The 14,971-nt window shown below is 46.3% G+C and overlaps 1 protein-coding gene across 2 annotated transcripts in view; it reads left to right on the top strand.

Moving 5' to 3' along the window:
• Window positions 1–14,971, top strand: part of CPSF1 (cleavage and polyadenylation specific factor 1) — a 235,407-nt gene that overhangs the window by 165,738 nt on the left and 54,698 nt on the right. For both annotated transcript variants that reach the window (XM_078686442.1, XM_078686443.1), the window contains exons 27-28: window positions 3,933–4,049; window positions 7,742–7,832. In XM_078686442.1, the coding sequence (XP_078542568.1) occupies window positions 3,933–4,049; window positions 7,742–7,832 (208 nt within the window). The remainder of the gene's footprint in view (window positions 1–3,932; window positions 4,050–7,741; window positions 7,833–14,971) is intronic.

Here is a 14,971-nt window from a genome sequence, read left to right as displayed (position 1 = left end):
TGGCTTGCATCCCTTCCATGCCACTCCACAACAGCTGCTGCCATACTTGTTACATCTTGCACAATCAGGCCTTGCGCATACATCCATCAAAGTGCATCTCGCAGCAATTTCGAGGTTCACGAGAACGGCTACGGGCCCTTCTTTGTGGGCGGACAGACTCATCAAACAATTCCTGAAAGGTTTATTTAGGTCCTTTCCACGACCGCGACCTATTCCTCCATCGTGGCACCTGAATGTGGTTCTTCATCAACTAATGAAGCATCCCTTCGAACCCATCCATAAGGCAGAGATCAAGTTCCTATCTTGGAAAACGGCCCTCCTCCTGGCACTAACCTCTGCTAGAAGGGTCAGTGAATTGCAGGCTCTGTCCATTCAGGATCCTTTCCTTCAATTCAGAGAGGACAGAGTAATTCTGAGGACTAACCCTCGCTTCATTCCAAAAGTCCCCTCGGACTTCCATCTTAACGAACCAGTGGTGCTTAGATCGTTCTTTCCGAATCCTACCACGGCAGCCGAAAGAACTCTACATTCTCTAGATCTAAAGAGGTGCCTTAAATTCTACATTGATAAGACACGACACTTTCGAAAGTCACCACAGCTCTTTATTGCCTTTAGTAGACCAAGACTGGGCATGCCCCTGACGAAGCAGAGCATCTCAAGATGGATCTCTTCTGCGATCACCTTTTGTCACGACAAGGCTGGGCGACCTTTAGACTCACGTGTTAAAGCTCATTCGACTAGAGCCATGTCCACATCGGCAGCGCTGTTCGCTGGAGTGCCGATATTGGACATTTGCAGAGCGGCGACGTGGAAGTCCCCGCACACCTTCACCAGACACTACTGCCTGGATACTGAGCTGATGAAGGATGCAGCAGTGGGCCGAGCAGTGCTTCGCCATCTATTTCAGTAAGGTGAGCCCTACTACATCCCTCCATCCTTTACGGGTATGCACATTCTCTTATTGTATGTATATTGCATTGCATTTTGTGATTTATGGTCATGTGATATGCTTTATCTACATGCTTGTACCTGATGTTCACACAGAATGTGCATTATGTATTGCTCGCTACTCTGATTCAGGCATGTGAATCTATGAAAGACACCCAAATACTGGATAAGAAATGCGTTACTTACCTGTAACTGCAGTTATCCAGTATTAGTGTCTTTCATAGATTCACATGCACCCTCCCGCCTCCCCTGGCAGGGCTCACCTTTCTCTCTAAGGAGTTTACGCCTAACTAGCTTGGTGCGTACGAAAATCTGAGAGACTTGGGCTCCTGGCAGGAAGGTTCTAGAAGGAGGTAGTAGCTGATTGGCTGTTTCACTTTATTTGGTCCTTTTTTACAAAAGGACCCAGATAGGCCACCAAGGTGGGACCCTTGGGGCCTGCTCTGTTTGGTCCTTCCTACAAAAGGACGTGGATAGGCTACTAAGGTGAGACCTTTGGGCCTATTCTTTCTATGTATGTCTCTAGGACATTACTTTTTTATATACCGGAGGCTCCCGTCTCGACGACGGGGAATGATTCAGGCATGTGAATCTATGAAAGACACTAATACTGGATAACTGCAGTTACAAGTAAGTAACGCATTTCTTATCCTTCCCACATAACTAAGCTCGGTTGACCAAGGTGTTTTGGAGTAACCTGAGCTATGCGTACACCACGGCCAATTAGTGCACACTATTACGCAAATCCTATGATTCAACTCCATTTCCATTGTCTAAACTGTGTCTTAGGCTGATGTATTTGAACTTAAAAATTAAGTAAGTAAATACTTCTATAGTTACTTTAAATGTTGTGACTGAAAAGTGAAATAAAGTTTGAAATTTTACCCAAGCGAAGAACTTGAAGTGCCGTAATTCAGCTAAAAGGGAGAACGTTTGTGCAGAACAATTAATTTAATATGCTTGAATTTATCACATTTAAGTTATTTAAATTAGAAAAAGTAATATTGCTAATAAAATAAGTAAGTTCAAAATGTTACCATATTTGGGTGTTTTGAAAATAATGTAACAATGAAACAAACTATAAATAACAATTTATTACAACACTGTTTGTAAATTAATTTTAATGAACTATATACTGAGTAAACTTCAACTTACATTTATAACAAATATTTTAAATTCTTCTGTAAACTTTTTTTTGTTCATTTAATTTGTTTTCAACTACCAAAATAGAACAAATAATTCCTACGTTAAGGGTAAAAGTTGACAGTAGCGTTTTGGTTAGGGCAGTGCCAGGATTACGGTTGACATTTTGGATTAGTACATGGTAGGGGCTAGCTAGTGAGGAAGAAGAGATGGCATTGGAAGTTGTGACTTGTAGCCACTTAGTTCATTTCTTTCAGATTGGCATTTTTTGTTAATTGCATTCGTCTGCTTCCCTATTGTCTCTTGACTCCATTTCTGCTGCAGAGATCAGGTGTGCGATGCACTGAAAGTCATGCTAACGGTGTAAATAGCCAACTGAATTGAATGTCATGATAGGCCTGTCCCATGCCCTATTGTTTGGGGTATTTCTAGTGTTTCCAACCTTGGGTGCATCCCTTATTATCTCAGGTTTATTCTCTCACCCTTACCCAGCCCTAATGGTTTTGCTAGGTGTATCATATGAGCCACTGATTAACAAACCACTAGCAGTATTAATGATGTGTTTCAATTGTGTAGGCTGTAATATTTTGAAATATGTTCAGGAATAGTTTAGTTTATATGAAAAATTCCCAAGGATTTGTGTGCCTATCTAGCTGATTGTGAAATTTGGTTTTCATGAATGCTTCACATTCTGCTTGAATAATCCCTGAAACAAATGCTGCTGATTAATACTTGCTTATTCTTCAACATTCACTATGCCGGACAGCCCTCCTTGCATGCCTCACTCACTGCTCATTCACTCTGGATCACAATATCTCTGGTGGCTTCACAGTTGCATCACCCATTTACAGGTCTACTAAGACTCGATTCTCCAGGTCATCCATCTAACACAGCAGTTTGGTCTTAAGGGTTTTGAACCATGTGACAGAAGGTTGTTTCTAAGGCGCCATCATCTGTCATCATTGGCCCCTTAGAAGTCATCCTCCACACAACATCTCTTTTGTTTATCGGTCAGGTCATGTCACTCCCCTTCTGTATGCTCTCCAGTTGCTTACCTTCCATCCATGTGTCCGGTTTCTAATCTGTTGCATTACCTACCTGGCCTAAGAAACCTTTCTTACATAGGAAATTCATTAACCAAAAATGATCAAGACCTTTTTTAATAAACACCCCAAAAGGCTAGAACTCTTACACTAGCTTTGTTTCTCAAGTATTCTGAAGTCGGGGGATGCTCTGCCTCCAGACACATAACCCCCCATCACACACTTCAGGAAAAACCTGAAATCTTCTTGTTCAGATCCTAATTGAAGGATTGAAGTTTCCGTCTTTTTTTCTGTTGTCGTTTATGCTATTATCCTGGTTTGTGGTCTCTGTCCGTATAAACTGCACTACCAGATGTAGGTGCTCTGGATGTCTTCCAATAGCAGCTCATTTGGTCCCCATTGTTCTGGAGCTCCGATCTGCAGATCCCGCAGGGCACAGAATCTTGACTGGGGTTATGTTAGAGCTGCCCGGAGTGCACCCAGATTTCTCTTGCCACCATAGACCCTCTTTGGTGACCTCACGTAGACGCCCACCTTTCCTATCTGTAGGATGGGAATCATTTAAACCTTTAAACGTTATCTATTCAAACATGGTACAACCCAATAAAGAATCACACTACTGTAAAGGCTACTACAGATTTCTGACCGATACCACCTTCAGATTGTTTAACGATGGCCAGTGAATGTGCTGAGTTTTGTGCCGATATGTGAATGGAATCTTGCGACAAAACAGGTACTTGTTTATTGTTCACTACAGAGGGCATTCGATTGTGCTGAGTAACTAATGTTGCCTTTCAGGGTGAGTTGCGGATAAGTGTGCTGCCTGCGTACCTATCCTACGATGCCCCCTGGCCTGTCCGGAAGATCCCACTGCGTTGCACGGTGCACTATGTTTGTTATCATGTGGAGTCCAAGGTAAGTGCTGCAATGTAAATACTGCATGATACATGTGAATTGGATGGTTAGAGTTTTTATTGTGTATGGAATAATTGTAAGTTCAGTCTAGATGCAGACACTGACTGACTGACGCAGTGCCATGCACCGTAAACCGGCTGCTATGAATCACTGTTTACTGGCTTCAGACTGGTGCTGCCCAGTTCTTCGACCATCCCAAAGTACACACGTTTATTGTGACCGTGAACCCTCCTAACGCTTCAAGTATCGCATTTTTTTAGCTTATTCAATTAAACCCAAATTATTTCTGTGCACATTAAACTAAGTACCACGTGGACTGTCCTGAAAATACCTTTTGCTTATGCTCTTTCATTGCACCATCCTGATGATGACTCTTTAAGCCGTTTCAGATTGGACATGGTCGTCGTAATTGACAAGCCAATTAGTTGTTGGAAATTACCAAAACTAGATTATATGGTGTGCAGCTCTGACACAATTCCCCAGAGTGTGTGGATCTGATATTAGATCTCGGTGTGCCTCTCTGATACCGGACCACCATGTGTGCATTTCCTACACTAGACTGTGTGCAGATCTGATTCAAGACTACAGTGTGTGCAGCTCTGATTCTAGACCACAGTGTGTGCAGCTCTGAAACTAGATCACAGTGTGTGCAGCTCTGATACTAGACCGCAGTGTGTGCAGCTCTGATACTAGACCGCAGTGTGTGCAGCTCTGATTCTAGACCGCAGTGTGTGCAGCCCTGATTTTAGACCACAGTGTGTGCAGCTCTGAGACTAGACCGCAGTGTGTGCAGCTCTGAAACTAGACCGCAGTGTGCGCAGCTCTGATTCTAGACCACAGTGTGTGCCGCTCTGATTCTAGACCGCAGTGTGTGTGTGTGCAGCTCTGATACAAGACCGCAGTGTGTGCAGCTCTGATACTAGACCGCAGTGTGTGTGCAGCTCTGATACTAGACCGCAGTGTGTGTGCAGCTCTGATACTAGACCGCAGTGTGTGCAGCTCTGATTCTAGACCGCAGTGTGTGCAGCTCTGATTCTAGACCACAGTGTGTGCAGCTCTGAAACTAGACCGCAGTGTGTGCAGCTCTGATTCTAGACCACAGTGTGTGCAGCTCTGATTCTAGACCGCAGTGTGTGCAGCTCTGATTCTAGACCGCAGTGTGTGCAGCTCTGATTCTAGACCGCAGTGTGTGCAGCTCTGATACTAGACCGCAGTGTGTGTGCAGCTCTGATACTAGACCGCAGTGTGTGCAGCTCTGATACTAGACCGCAGTGTGTGCAGCTCTGGTATTAGACCGCATTGTGTGCAGCTCTGATACTAGACCGCAGTGTGTGTGCAGCTCTGATACTAAAACACAGTGTGTGCAGCTCTCATACTAGACCGCAGTGTGTGCAGCTCTGATACTAGACCGCTGTGTGTGCAGCTCTGATACTAGACCGCAGTGTGTGGGCTGCTCTGATACTAGACCGCAGTGTGTGTGCAGCTCTGATACTAAAACACAGTGTGTGCAGCTCTCATACTAGACCGCAGTGTGTGCAGCTCTGATACTAGACCGCTGTCTGTGCAGCTCTGATACTAGACCGCAGTGTGTGGGCTGCTCTGATACTAGACCGCAGTGTGTGCAGCTCTGATACTAGACCGCAGTGTGTGCAGCTCTGATACTAGACCGCTGTGTGTGTGCAGCTCTGATACTAGACCGCTGTGTGTGTGCAGCTCTGATACTAGACCGCAGTGTGTGCAGCTCTGATACTAGACCGCTGTGTGTGTGCAGCTCTGATACTAGACCGCAGTGTGTGCAGCTCTGATACTAGACCGCAGTGTGTGCAGCTCTGATACTAGACCGCAGTGTGTGCAGCTCTGATACTAGACCGCAGTGTGTGCAGCTCTGATACTAGACCGCAGTGTGTGCAGCTCTGATACTAAACCGCAGTGTGTGTGTGTGCAGCTCTGATACTAAACCGCAGTGTTTGAGCAGCTCTGATACTAGACCGCAGTGTGTGTGCTGCTCTGATACTAGACCGCAGTGTGTGCTGCTCTGATACTAGACCGAAGTGTGTGCAGCTCTGATACTAGACCGCAGTGTGTGCAGCTCTGATACTAAACCGCAGTGTGTGCAGCTCTGATACTAGACCGCAGTGTGTGCAGCTCTGATACTAGACCGCAGTGTGTGCAGCTCTGATACTAGACCGCAGTGTGTGCAGCTCTGATACTAGACCGCAGTGTGTGCAGCTCTGATACTAGACCGCAGTGTGTGCAGCTCTGATACTAGACCGCAGTGTGTGCAGCTCTGATACTAGACCGCAGTGTGTGCAGCTCTGATACTAGACCGCAGTGTGTGCAGCTCTGATACTAGACCGCAGTGTGTGCAGCTCTGATACTAGACCGCAGTGTGCAGCTCTGATTCTAGACCGCAGTGTGTGCAGCTCTGATACTAGAGCGCAGTGTGTGCAGCTCTGGTACTAGACGGCAGTGTGTGCAGCTCTGATACTAGACCGCAGTGAGTGCAGCTCTGATACTAGACCGCAGTGTATGCAGCTCTGATACTAAACCGCAGTGTGTGCAGCTCTGATACTAGAGCGCAGTGTGTGCAGCTCTGGTACTAGACGGCAGTGCCTGCAGCAAGGATTCGAGACCGCAGTGTGTGCAGCTCGGATTCGAGATGGCAGAGCGTGCAGCTCTTGATTAGAGACCGCAGTGTGGGGGCAGCTCTGATACTAGACTGCAGTGTGAGCATTTCTTCAACTAGGCCTCTGTGAGTGTAGTTATGATAGTAGTCACTAGTGTGTGCAGCTCTGATACAAGATCCTGGTGTGGGCCGTTGTGATGCAAGGTCCTAGTGTGTGCAGCTCTGATAGAAGACCATGGTGTGTGCAACTCTGATAATTAACTACAGTGTGTGCAGAGCTGATACTAGACTGCAGTGTGTGCAGCTTTGATACAAGATCCTGGTGTGTGCCGGTCTGATGCATGATCCTGGTATGTGCCGGTCTGATGCAAGATCCTGGTGTGTGCCGGTCTGATGCATGATCCTGGTATGTGCCGGTCTGATGCATGATCCTGGTATGTGCCGGTCTGATGCATGATCCTGGTATGTGCTGGTCTGATACAAGATCCTGGTGTGTGCCGGTCTGATGCAAGATCCTGGTGTGTGCCGGTCTGATGCAAGATCCTGGTGTGTGCCCGTCTGATACAAGATCCTGGTGTGTGCCGGTCTGATACAAGATCCTGGTGTGTGCAGCTCTGATACAAGATCCTGGTGTGTGCGCCCGTCTGATACAAGATCCTGGTGTGTGCCGGTCTGATACAAGATCCTGGTGTGTGCAGCTCTGATACAAGATCCTGGTGTGTGCGGCTCTGATACAAGATCCTGGTGTGTGCGGCTCTGATACAAGATCCTGGTGTGTGCAGCTCTGATACTTGACCACAGAGTGTGCGTTTCTTAAACCAGGCTTCTGTGATTGCAGCCTTGATACTAGACCCCTTGGCGTGCATCTCTGTCATAGGTACCAGTATACACAGCTTGGATACAAGCGCCCAGTGTTCAGCTCCCACCATAGACCCCGATAAAAAGCTTTCTCTGTTCAACTGCAATGTTCCACTTGTGTTCTATCCTTCCTATCATACTTTGTACTTAAGACCAGAGACTCACAATTGGTTACACATTTACAAAGGCATGCCTGTTCCCTGTGCAGGTATATGCTGTAGCGACAAGTGTAAACGAAGTGTGTACGCGGATACCTAAGATGACCGGAGAGGAGAAGGAGTTTGAGACCATCGATAAAGGTGAGAGACGTTGAGACATGATGATGTGTATTTGCTGGTACAGAGTTGAATATCACGTACTTTGGCGTGAGATGGGAATACAGATCAGCTTACTTTCTTTAACTCAGATAGTACAATTCTGTCCCATTTGCTTTGGTAACCTAATTCTCCAGGATAGTTTGCATGCGCCCAGCTGAGTGTTTGATTTTGAGGCTCCAGTTAGTCATGCCTCTTGCAGCTGGGTGTTGTGCACAGATGTTCTTTAACTTATATATTGGTAGCGTCTAATCACCTTTTGCTAGAGTGTCTATTTTAGAGATGTCTCACTGTCAAAGATGTTTTGAGGATCAGGCAGCAAATAATGAGTTCCCCAGTTGTAGTGGTGTTAACAATCAGTTTCCCTGCCAGTCGATCTCTTAGTATTGCTTCCCTTCCTCACAAATCCACCATCACCCCTCTCCTACCCGCGAACTTTCAGCATGTTTAATAATGCTGTTGTGACATGAAGCCTGTGACTCTTTTGTGTTGTTGGACCTTCTTCTGTGTAATGTTTTCACGGGGCTCCAGAGCACTTTCCGGATATTACTAGGAGCTTTGCTGTCTCTCGCTCTGCTGAAGTTTTTGTAACCTGCTCTGTGTCTGTGTGGACTTCATGTTTTCTTGCGTGGGAGACACATTTTGTAAATCTCTTGACAAGTACCTCTATGCGACTTAGGCATGCTACCCATCAACAGAGTACTAGACTGTGTTGGGTGACGGCAGTCCACCCAAAATGGTACTTCTTGCACATAGGTGACTGTGGTCCACATGTCCGGGCCATGGCACTACCATTGGTGGAAGTGGATTGCAGTAGTGGGTCACAAACCTGCGCACTTGACCCGCAGTGCCTTCTGTCTCTTTGTGTAAAGCTATGAAGTCTGACACGACCCTGCCTCTTCTTGCCCCCTGACTGATTGCGTGTATGCAGGAGAGTGCTTAGCTACATGTCTGAACTTTATTGCAGTCCCCGCTGGTTGTGTGTTGCCCTTAGGAGAGAAAGTACTTGTTCAGGAAGACATTGCTGCTGTCCTCCCTTCTCTCTGTATGCCCCATCTCAACTGGCACTGAAACTCAAATGTATTGCTCTAGAATTCTTTGTGAAGCCAAGTACAGCTGCCAGTCTTCAATTATAACTCTATAGCAAGAAAATGGAAGGGCATTCCTTCTACTGGATCTTGGCCACTCCATTTCCAGCAGCGGAGCCTGTGACTTAGTTAGGGCAACATCTGAACAATGAAATGACCCAAAGGCAAGGCCAAGACTGCACACCTTAAACAGAGAAGATGGGCTCCCTGCTGTCCCCAGCATCCCATGCTTTGTGTTGAGAGGAAAGCATACACTAAGTCACAGTGAAAGTCACCTGAACTTGGTTGCCATGGCGCCATGGCACACTGAAAGGAAAATGCATGTCTACAGCATGAATCTGTTCTAGATTCATATGTAGTGCATATTCTGCCATCTAGTTGTTTGAGCTGGAAAGTTTTACTTGCTTTACCCCTTCTTTTTTTTTTTTCTTCTCATTTTGCAGATGGGTGTGTCTGCTGCAACCAAATTCCTCAAGAGTAGGCTACATCCCACTTTTGTTGGACTAAGCCTTCAGATTATTTTTAGGTCACAGCCTACCAGGCAGTGGAGCTGTCTGGTTTGCTAAAGACATCTTGGGGCAGTTTTTAGAAAGTTAACCTCTAAATATATTCCACCTGTTGATTTCCGTCTTTGTGGTTTGTAACTCACATTTTCTGGCTTTCTGTTTCCTGGCTTTATTAGCTTTTGGTCCTCCAGGTTCAGTTTGTCCCTCCCGTTGCCTAAACCTTGTGTTCTAGGCATATGAGCTGCAGATTGTACACTTTTGCATAGATCGCCATCTGGTGTTGGGCTCGGATGTTTGCATGTTGTTTTTGTCTTCGAAGAAGTCTTGTAGTCACGAGGCTGGGGACTCCTCCTTCGGTCGACAGTGCGCATGGGCTTCGGCTCCGTCATTAGATTGTTTTTTTACGCCATTGGGTTCCGATGTGACTTGCTGCGCTCCCGGTCGGTGTCGTTATCGAATCCACTTTTGACGCGCGATCACAGTTAACCAACGGTATTGTCTCGATCGCGTTTCTTCGACGCCTAAGAACTTTGGCGAGGGCCGTTGGGACAACACGCGCCGGTAAAGACGGACATCAATGGAACGGACTCCCTTTAAGAAATGTCCTCAGTGTGGTGCTAAATTCCCACACTCGTACCTCCATCCTGTTTGTAATCTGTGCCTCTCTCCAGAACACCGAGAGGACGACTGTGAGGCTTGTTTATCCTTCAAGTCCAAGAAAACCATCCGGGATCGTCGAGCTCGACGCCACGAGATGTCGCGAGGCACAGGCTCCATTCCGAACATCTTCCATACAGGCCCTGAAAGCCTTCCGGAACCAGAACAGAAAGAATAGGTCCCAGACACCGAAGTAGATATCTCCGATGCCGAAGATGACATCACCCCGGCCCAAAGGGACATGAGTACTGAGACCCCCGCCCTACCCAAGCCCATAACAAAGGCTCCGGGGACACCTTCGCGCTCAGGTCTATTCCATATAAAAACTTCGAGCGCCCCGCCTTCTGGCCCAGCGCCGAAGGACAAACAAAAGCCTTCCGGCTCGAGCTAGCCACTCGGTCCCAAAAAGCCATCTTCGGCAACAAAGCAGCCGGAGAAGACCTCTGCACCGAAGCAGCTGGAAAAGCTCTCCCCATCGAAGCAGCCGGAGAAGACCTCGACACCGAAGCAGCCAGAAAAGCTCTCCCCATCGAAGCAGCCGGAGAAGATCTCCGCACCAAAGCAGCCGGATAAGTCCTCCGCGCCGAAGACCTCCGAGCCGAAAACATTAAAAGACAAGCTTCCCGTAACTAAGCCTCCTAAACAAATACCTCCGGAGCCGATACAACCCACACCGAAGGTCTTGGAGCCAGGGAAAGCTTCCATACCGGGCACGGTCACTAAACCGCCAAAACCAGTTTCTAAGGAGAAATTTTCCACATGAAAGAAAACTGTTGATGCCGCAGAACTTTTTCTCCCCGATCCAAAGCAAACCACCATCTTAATGCATCCAAAGACTGGCCAGATAGTTACCAAGCTACCTACAAACAAGAAACCAGAACATTTACCACTGGCACCAGTTCCTCTAAAGAAAATACATATGGCTACTAATACTTCACCCCCACCCCCTCCACCAATTAACCCTAATATGCTCATTTCTCCACCACATTCTCCACAACCACAGGATAGTGATGATGCACATGGGCAAGAAGATGAAGATATAGTGCCATTAGACACTGAGGATCCTGATGATCCGCCACAGGAACCAGACCCATGGCATTACTATAGTACGAATCCTGATCTAAATAATGATCCGGACTTCTATTCCTCAAAACCATCTCCGCCAGATGACAATGTGGGTCTTGCCTAATTAATTAATAGGGCTGCAACATACCATAAAGTCAAACTACACTCAGATCCTGTAGAAGAGGACTTTCTTCTTAAACTTTTGACCAACCACAAAAATCTGCTCATATCTTGCCAATGCATAAAGGGCTTCTTAGACACACCCCTGAGGTGTTTCAAGACCCATATAGAGCTAGGGTTCTTAACCCCAGAATAGAATAAAAAAATATAAGGCATCAGGCAAATGTATGGCGTCTCAAGCTGCAAACTCATGGAAAAAGTTATGACAGGGTTCACTATGATGAGCTTGAAAACCTCATTCAATATAAGGACAAAGCCAATGACCTTATACAAGAAGGCAAACTAATTACTAATACATCCATAAAATGCGCGCTCGACGCTGCAGACACTGCGTCCCACGCAATAAATACTAGTGTTTTCCTACGTAGACATGCCTGGCTCAGGGTATCTGGTTTTAAACAAGAGGTACAAAATACCATCCTTAATCAACCTTTGGACCAGGAGCACCTCTTTTGCCCTGCAGTGGACACATCTTTAGAAAAGATAAATAAACAAGCATTGAAAATGCAATAGGTCTCGCAATAGAAGAGTTTGACCTTTTGGTGTTGCAAATGTAAAACTTTTTTTTTGGTTTATATTTTTTCAAATTATAAAAGTATTAATTTTGTTTTTTGTAAAGTGAATAGTTATAAATCTACCAGGAGGCAGGAGAGAGTGAGACAGAAATAGAGGAAGAGTGGAGAGGCCAAGACAGGGAAGTTGCAAGAGAGAGTGAGACGGAAACGAAAGGCACATGGTGAATTGCGAACAAATGTGAACATTAACAATGTAAAAATACAACAAAGCAAGGCGAAATTGTGGTGTGCATGGACGTAAGAACAAACTGCAGGAAGAAGCTGCCTCAGCCATGTCTGGAAGATGTAAGAAGGGGTCGACAGATGGCCATGGCTGGCGAGGCAGCCATTGTTGCAGTGTCGTCCCCTTTACATGGTCAGTAGGAGCAAGTGGGAGGAGGGAGTGGGAGAGGGGTGTGAGATAGATCAAAGCCTTTACTGTGATCAGTGACCGCAGGCTGCCAGTGGGAGGGAAGGGGAGTCTGGTGCGAGGCGTGGGGGGCGGAGGAGGGGGAGCAGGCATATGGTGGAAAAGAGAAAGAAACAAGGAAGCCTCAGGTGTTTCACCGTGAAAGTTAATACATGTGTTCTATTATTGTCAAGAAATGAGAAACGGAAAGTTAGACAAACAAGGTAAGAGACAACACCAAATTCATTCATGAGCATCAACGGGAAGGAGCATTAAAGAATGAAGCTTTTACACAGCTGTTGAATCAGGCAGGTGGGGTACAGCATATATCTGGGGAAATTACAACTCTCATGTCGAGAAAGCTTATGACTGGGGGCTCAGTTAAATAAAATGCACGGCTAGGATGGTATCAGATTACAATGTATGTATGAGCATAAACATCTTTGCTATGCAGCAGCACAAGTGGGCAAATATCGGTATGCAACCATACTAAGCGCGCTGAGACGTGCACCTACACTCCAACGTGCACACTGGGTAACATAGGTCTGGAATGTCAGTGTGGCATATCCTAACACCAGTACACACATTGCAAATTAAAATGCATTTTTTGAGTTCCTCGACCCAGGCTTGAGTATCTGGAAGCAGACTCGGATGGGAAAGAAAGGGGGGGGAAGGTGTAGGGGGAAGTGACGAATCTTATTGTACAAAAGGGTAACATTTGCTATTAAAACACTCATGTCACCACCAAAGCTCACATTTATGGCTGCCATGAACAACGACAATGTGTAATGAAACTGACGTCACTACCTAGTTGGTGGGTACTGTCAAGGTGGACATGTTTCACCGAATGACGGACTTTATCGACCAAGGGCAGAAAAATAGTATTTTCAAACTAGATGAGTTATACAGCTCTACGGGGCAGCCGTGTGCAGCTGGACAGAGGGAATTGTGCCCCACATATGAATCTGAACTCAAGCACTAATGTTTAATGTGTCTCATCTCCTTAAGTGAGTGCAAAATGTGTCTCTCAGACTCCATTGTGAGAGTACATTTAAGTCAGATTAGCTGTTATCATGAGGCTAGCAGTAAAACAGTTCCCTGGTAGAATGGTAAAAGAGATCCTGACAGACAGACAGACACAAAAAACACAAATACTTGTGTACATGTGTCTATAATGTTTTAATTGCTCAGTACATAAAGCAAATGTTTGCACAGAAGTTTACCTTAATGACCCAAATACATAACGGTGAAGAAATTGTCAAAAAAGGAAAGGAAAGGAAAATATGGAGGAAAATACAACGACGTGGCCTGAGTGAGGACTGGCACTATTTGCACCCGCCCCTCTGTAATTGCAGTTCACCGAAGATGCCCATTATAATGCCCTATTTATTCTATCGATAGCTTGAGGAGGAAAACATCGTAAAATAGTGAGTCGGAGGATTTGCGGCTCCAGGTGGCCCAGTCGTCATTTTTTTCGAGAACACTATTGTTTATGTTAAGCGTATGCGACAGAAGCACGAAAATTGCAGAAACCCAGAAGGGACAGAATATACACAGTGCTGATAACTTTCAAGAACCTTTATTTTATATTGTATCCCTTACAGTGCGTCATTTGAGTAGCTGAATATTTTCCAAAACGTGCAGTTCGGGGATTGAGAAGGTGGCAAGCAAAACGTGAAAAGAGCGATGGAGGGTGTGGGACAACGAACAGCAGCGGGAGGGAGGAGGGAAGAGGACAACGGACAGCGAGAGCAGGGCAGTGTTGGGGAACAACAGAGAGAGGGAGGAGGGGTGGGGAACAACAACAGCATGAGGAAACAAGGAGAAACACGAGAGACGGCCTGCGCCCGTCAAACTGAAAGTGGAATTGCAGTTCACCGAAGATGCCCATTATAATGCCCTATTTATTCTATCGATAGCTTGAGAAGGAAAACATCGTAAAATAGTGAGTCGGAGGATTTGCGGCTCCAGGTGGCCCAGTCGTCATTTTTTTTCGAAAACACTATTGGTTTATGTTAAGCGTATGCGACAGAAGCACGAAAATTGCAGAAACCCAGAAGGGACAGAATATACACAGTGCTGATAACTTTCAAGAACCTTTATTTTATATTGTATCCCTTACAGTGCGTCATTTGAGTAGCTGAATATTTTCCAAAACATGCAGTTCTGGGATTGAGAAGGTGGCAAGCAAAACGTGAAAAGAGCGATGGAGGGTGTGGGACAACGAACAGCAGCGGGAGGGAGGAGGGAAGAGGACAACGGACAGCGAGAGCAGGACAGTGTTGGGGAACAACAGAGAGAGGGAGGAGGGGTGGGGGACAACAACAGCATGAGGAAACAAGGAGAAACACGAGAGACGGCCGGCGGCCGTCAAAGCGAAAGTGGGGGAGGAGAAATGCGACACGGCGGGAGGGGGCGGAGCGGGGAGAGCGGCATGAGGGTGTGAAGCAGCAGGGGCCTTTGAAGTGAAGCTAAGCTAAGCTTCACTTCAAAGGTGTGGGAGGAGTGCTGCTGGTGATGGACTGGCGATTTGATGATGTGCACGCGCATTTTAGGTCAATGCGCTTGCGCATTGACCTAAAAGCGCACGGGCACAGCACCAAATCGCCAGTCAATCGCCAGTCTAGGTAAAGCTTATTTAAGCCCCTATGTATCGAGCTCCCGC

This window comes from Lissotriton helveticus, chromosome 4_1 (assembly GCF_964261635.1).
Source record: "Lissotriton helveticus chromosome 4_1, aLisHel1.1, whole genome shotgun sequence".
Taxonomy (NCBI): domain Eukaryota; kingdom Metazoa; phylum Chordata; class Amphibia; order Caudata; family Salamandridae; genus Lissotriton; species Lissotriton helveticus.
Note: the sequence above shows the minus strand (reverse complement) of the source record. Positions and strands in the feature narration are given on the sequence as shown.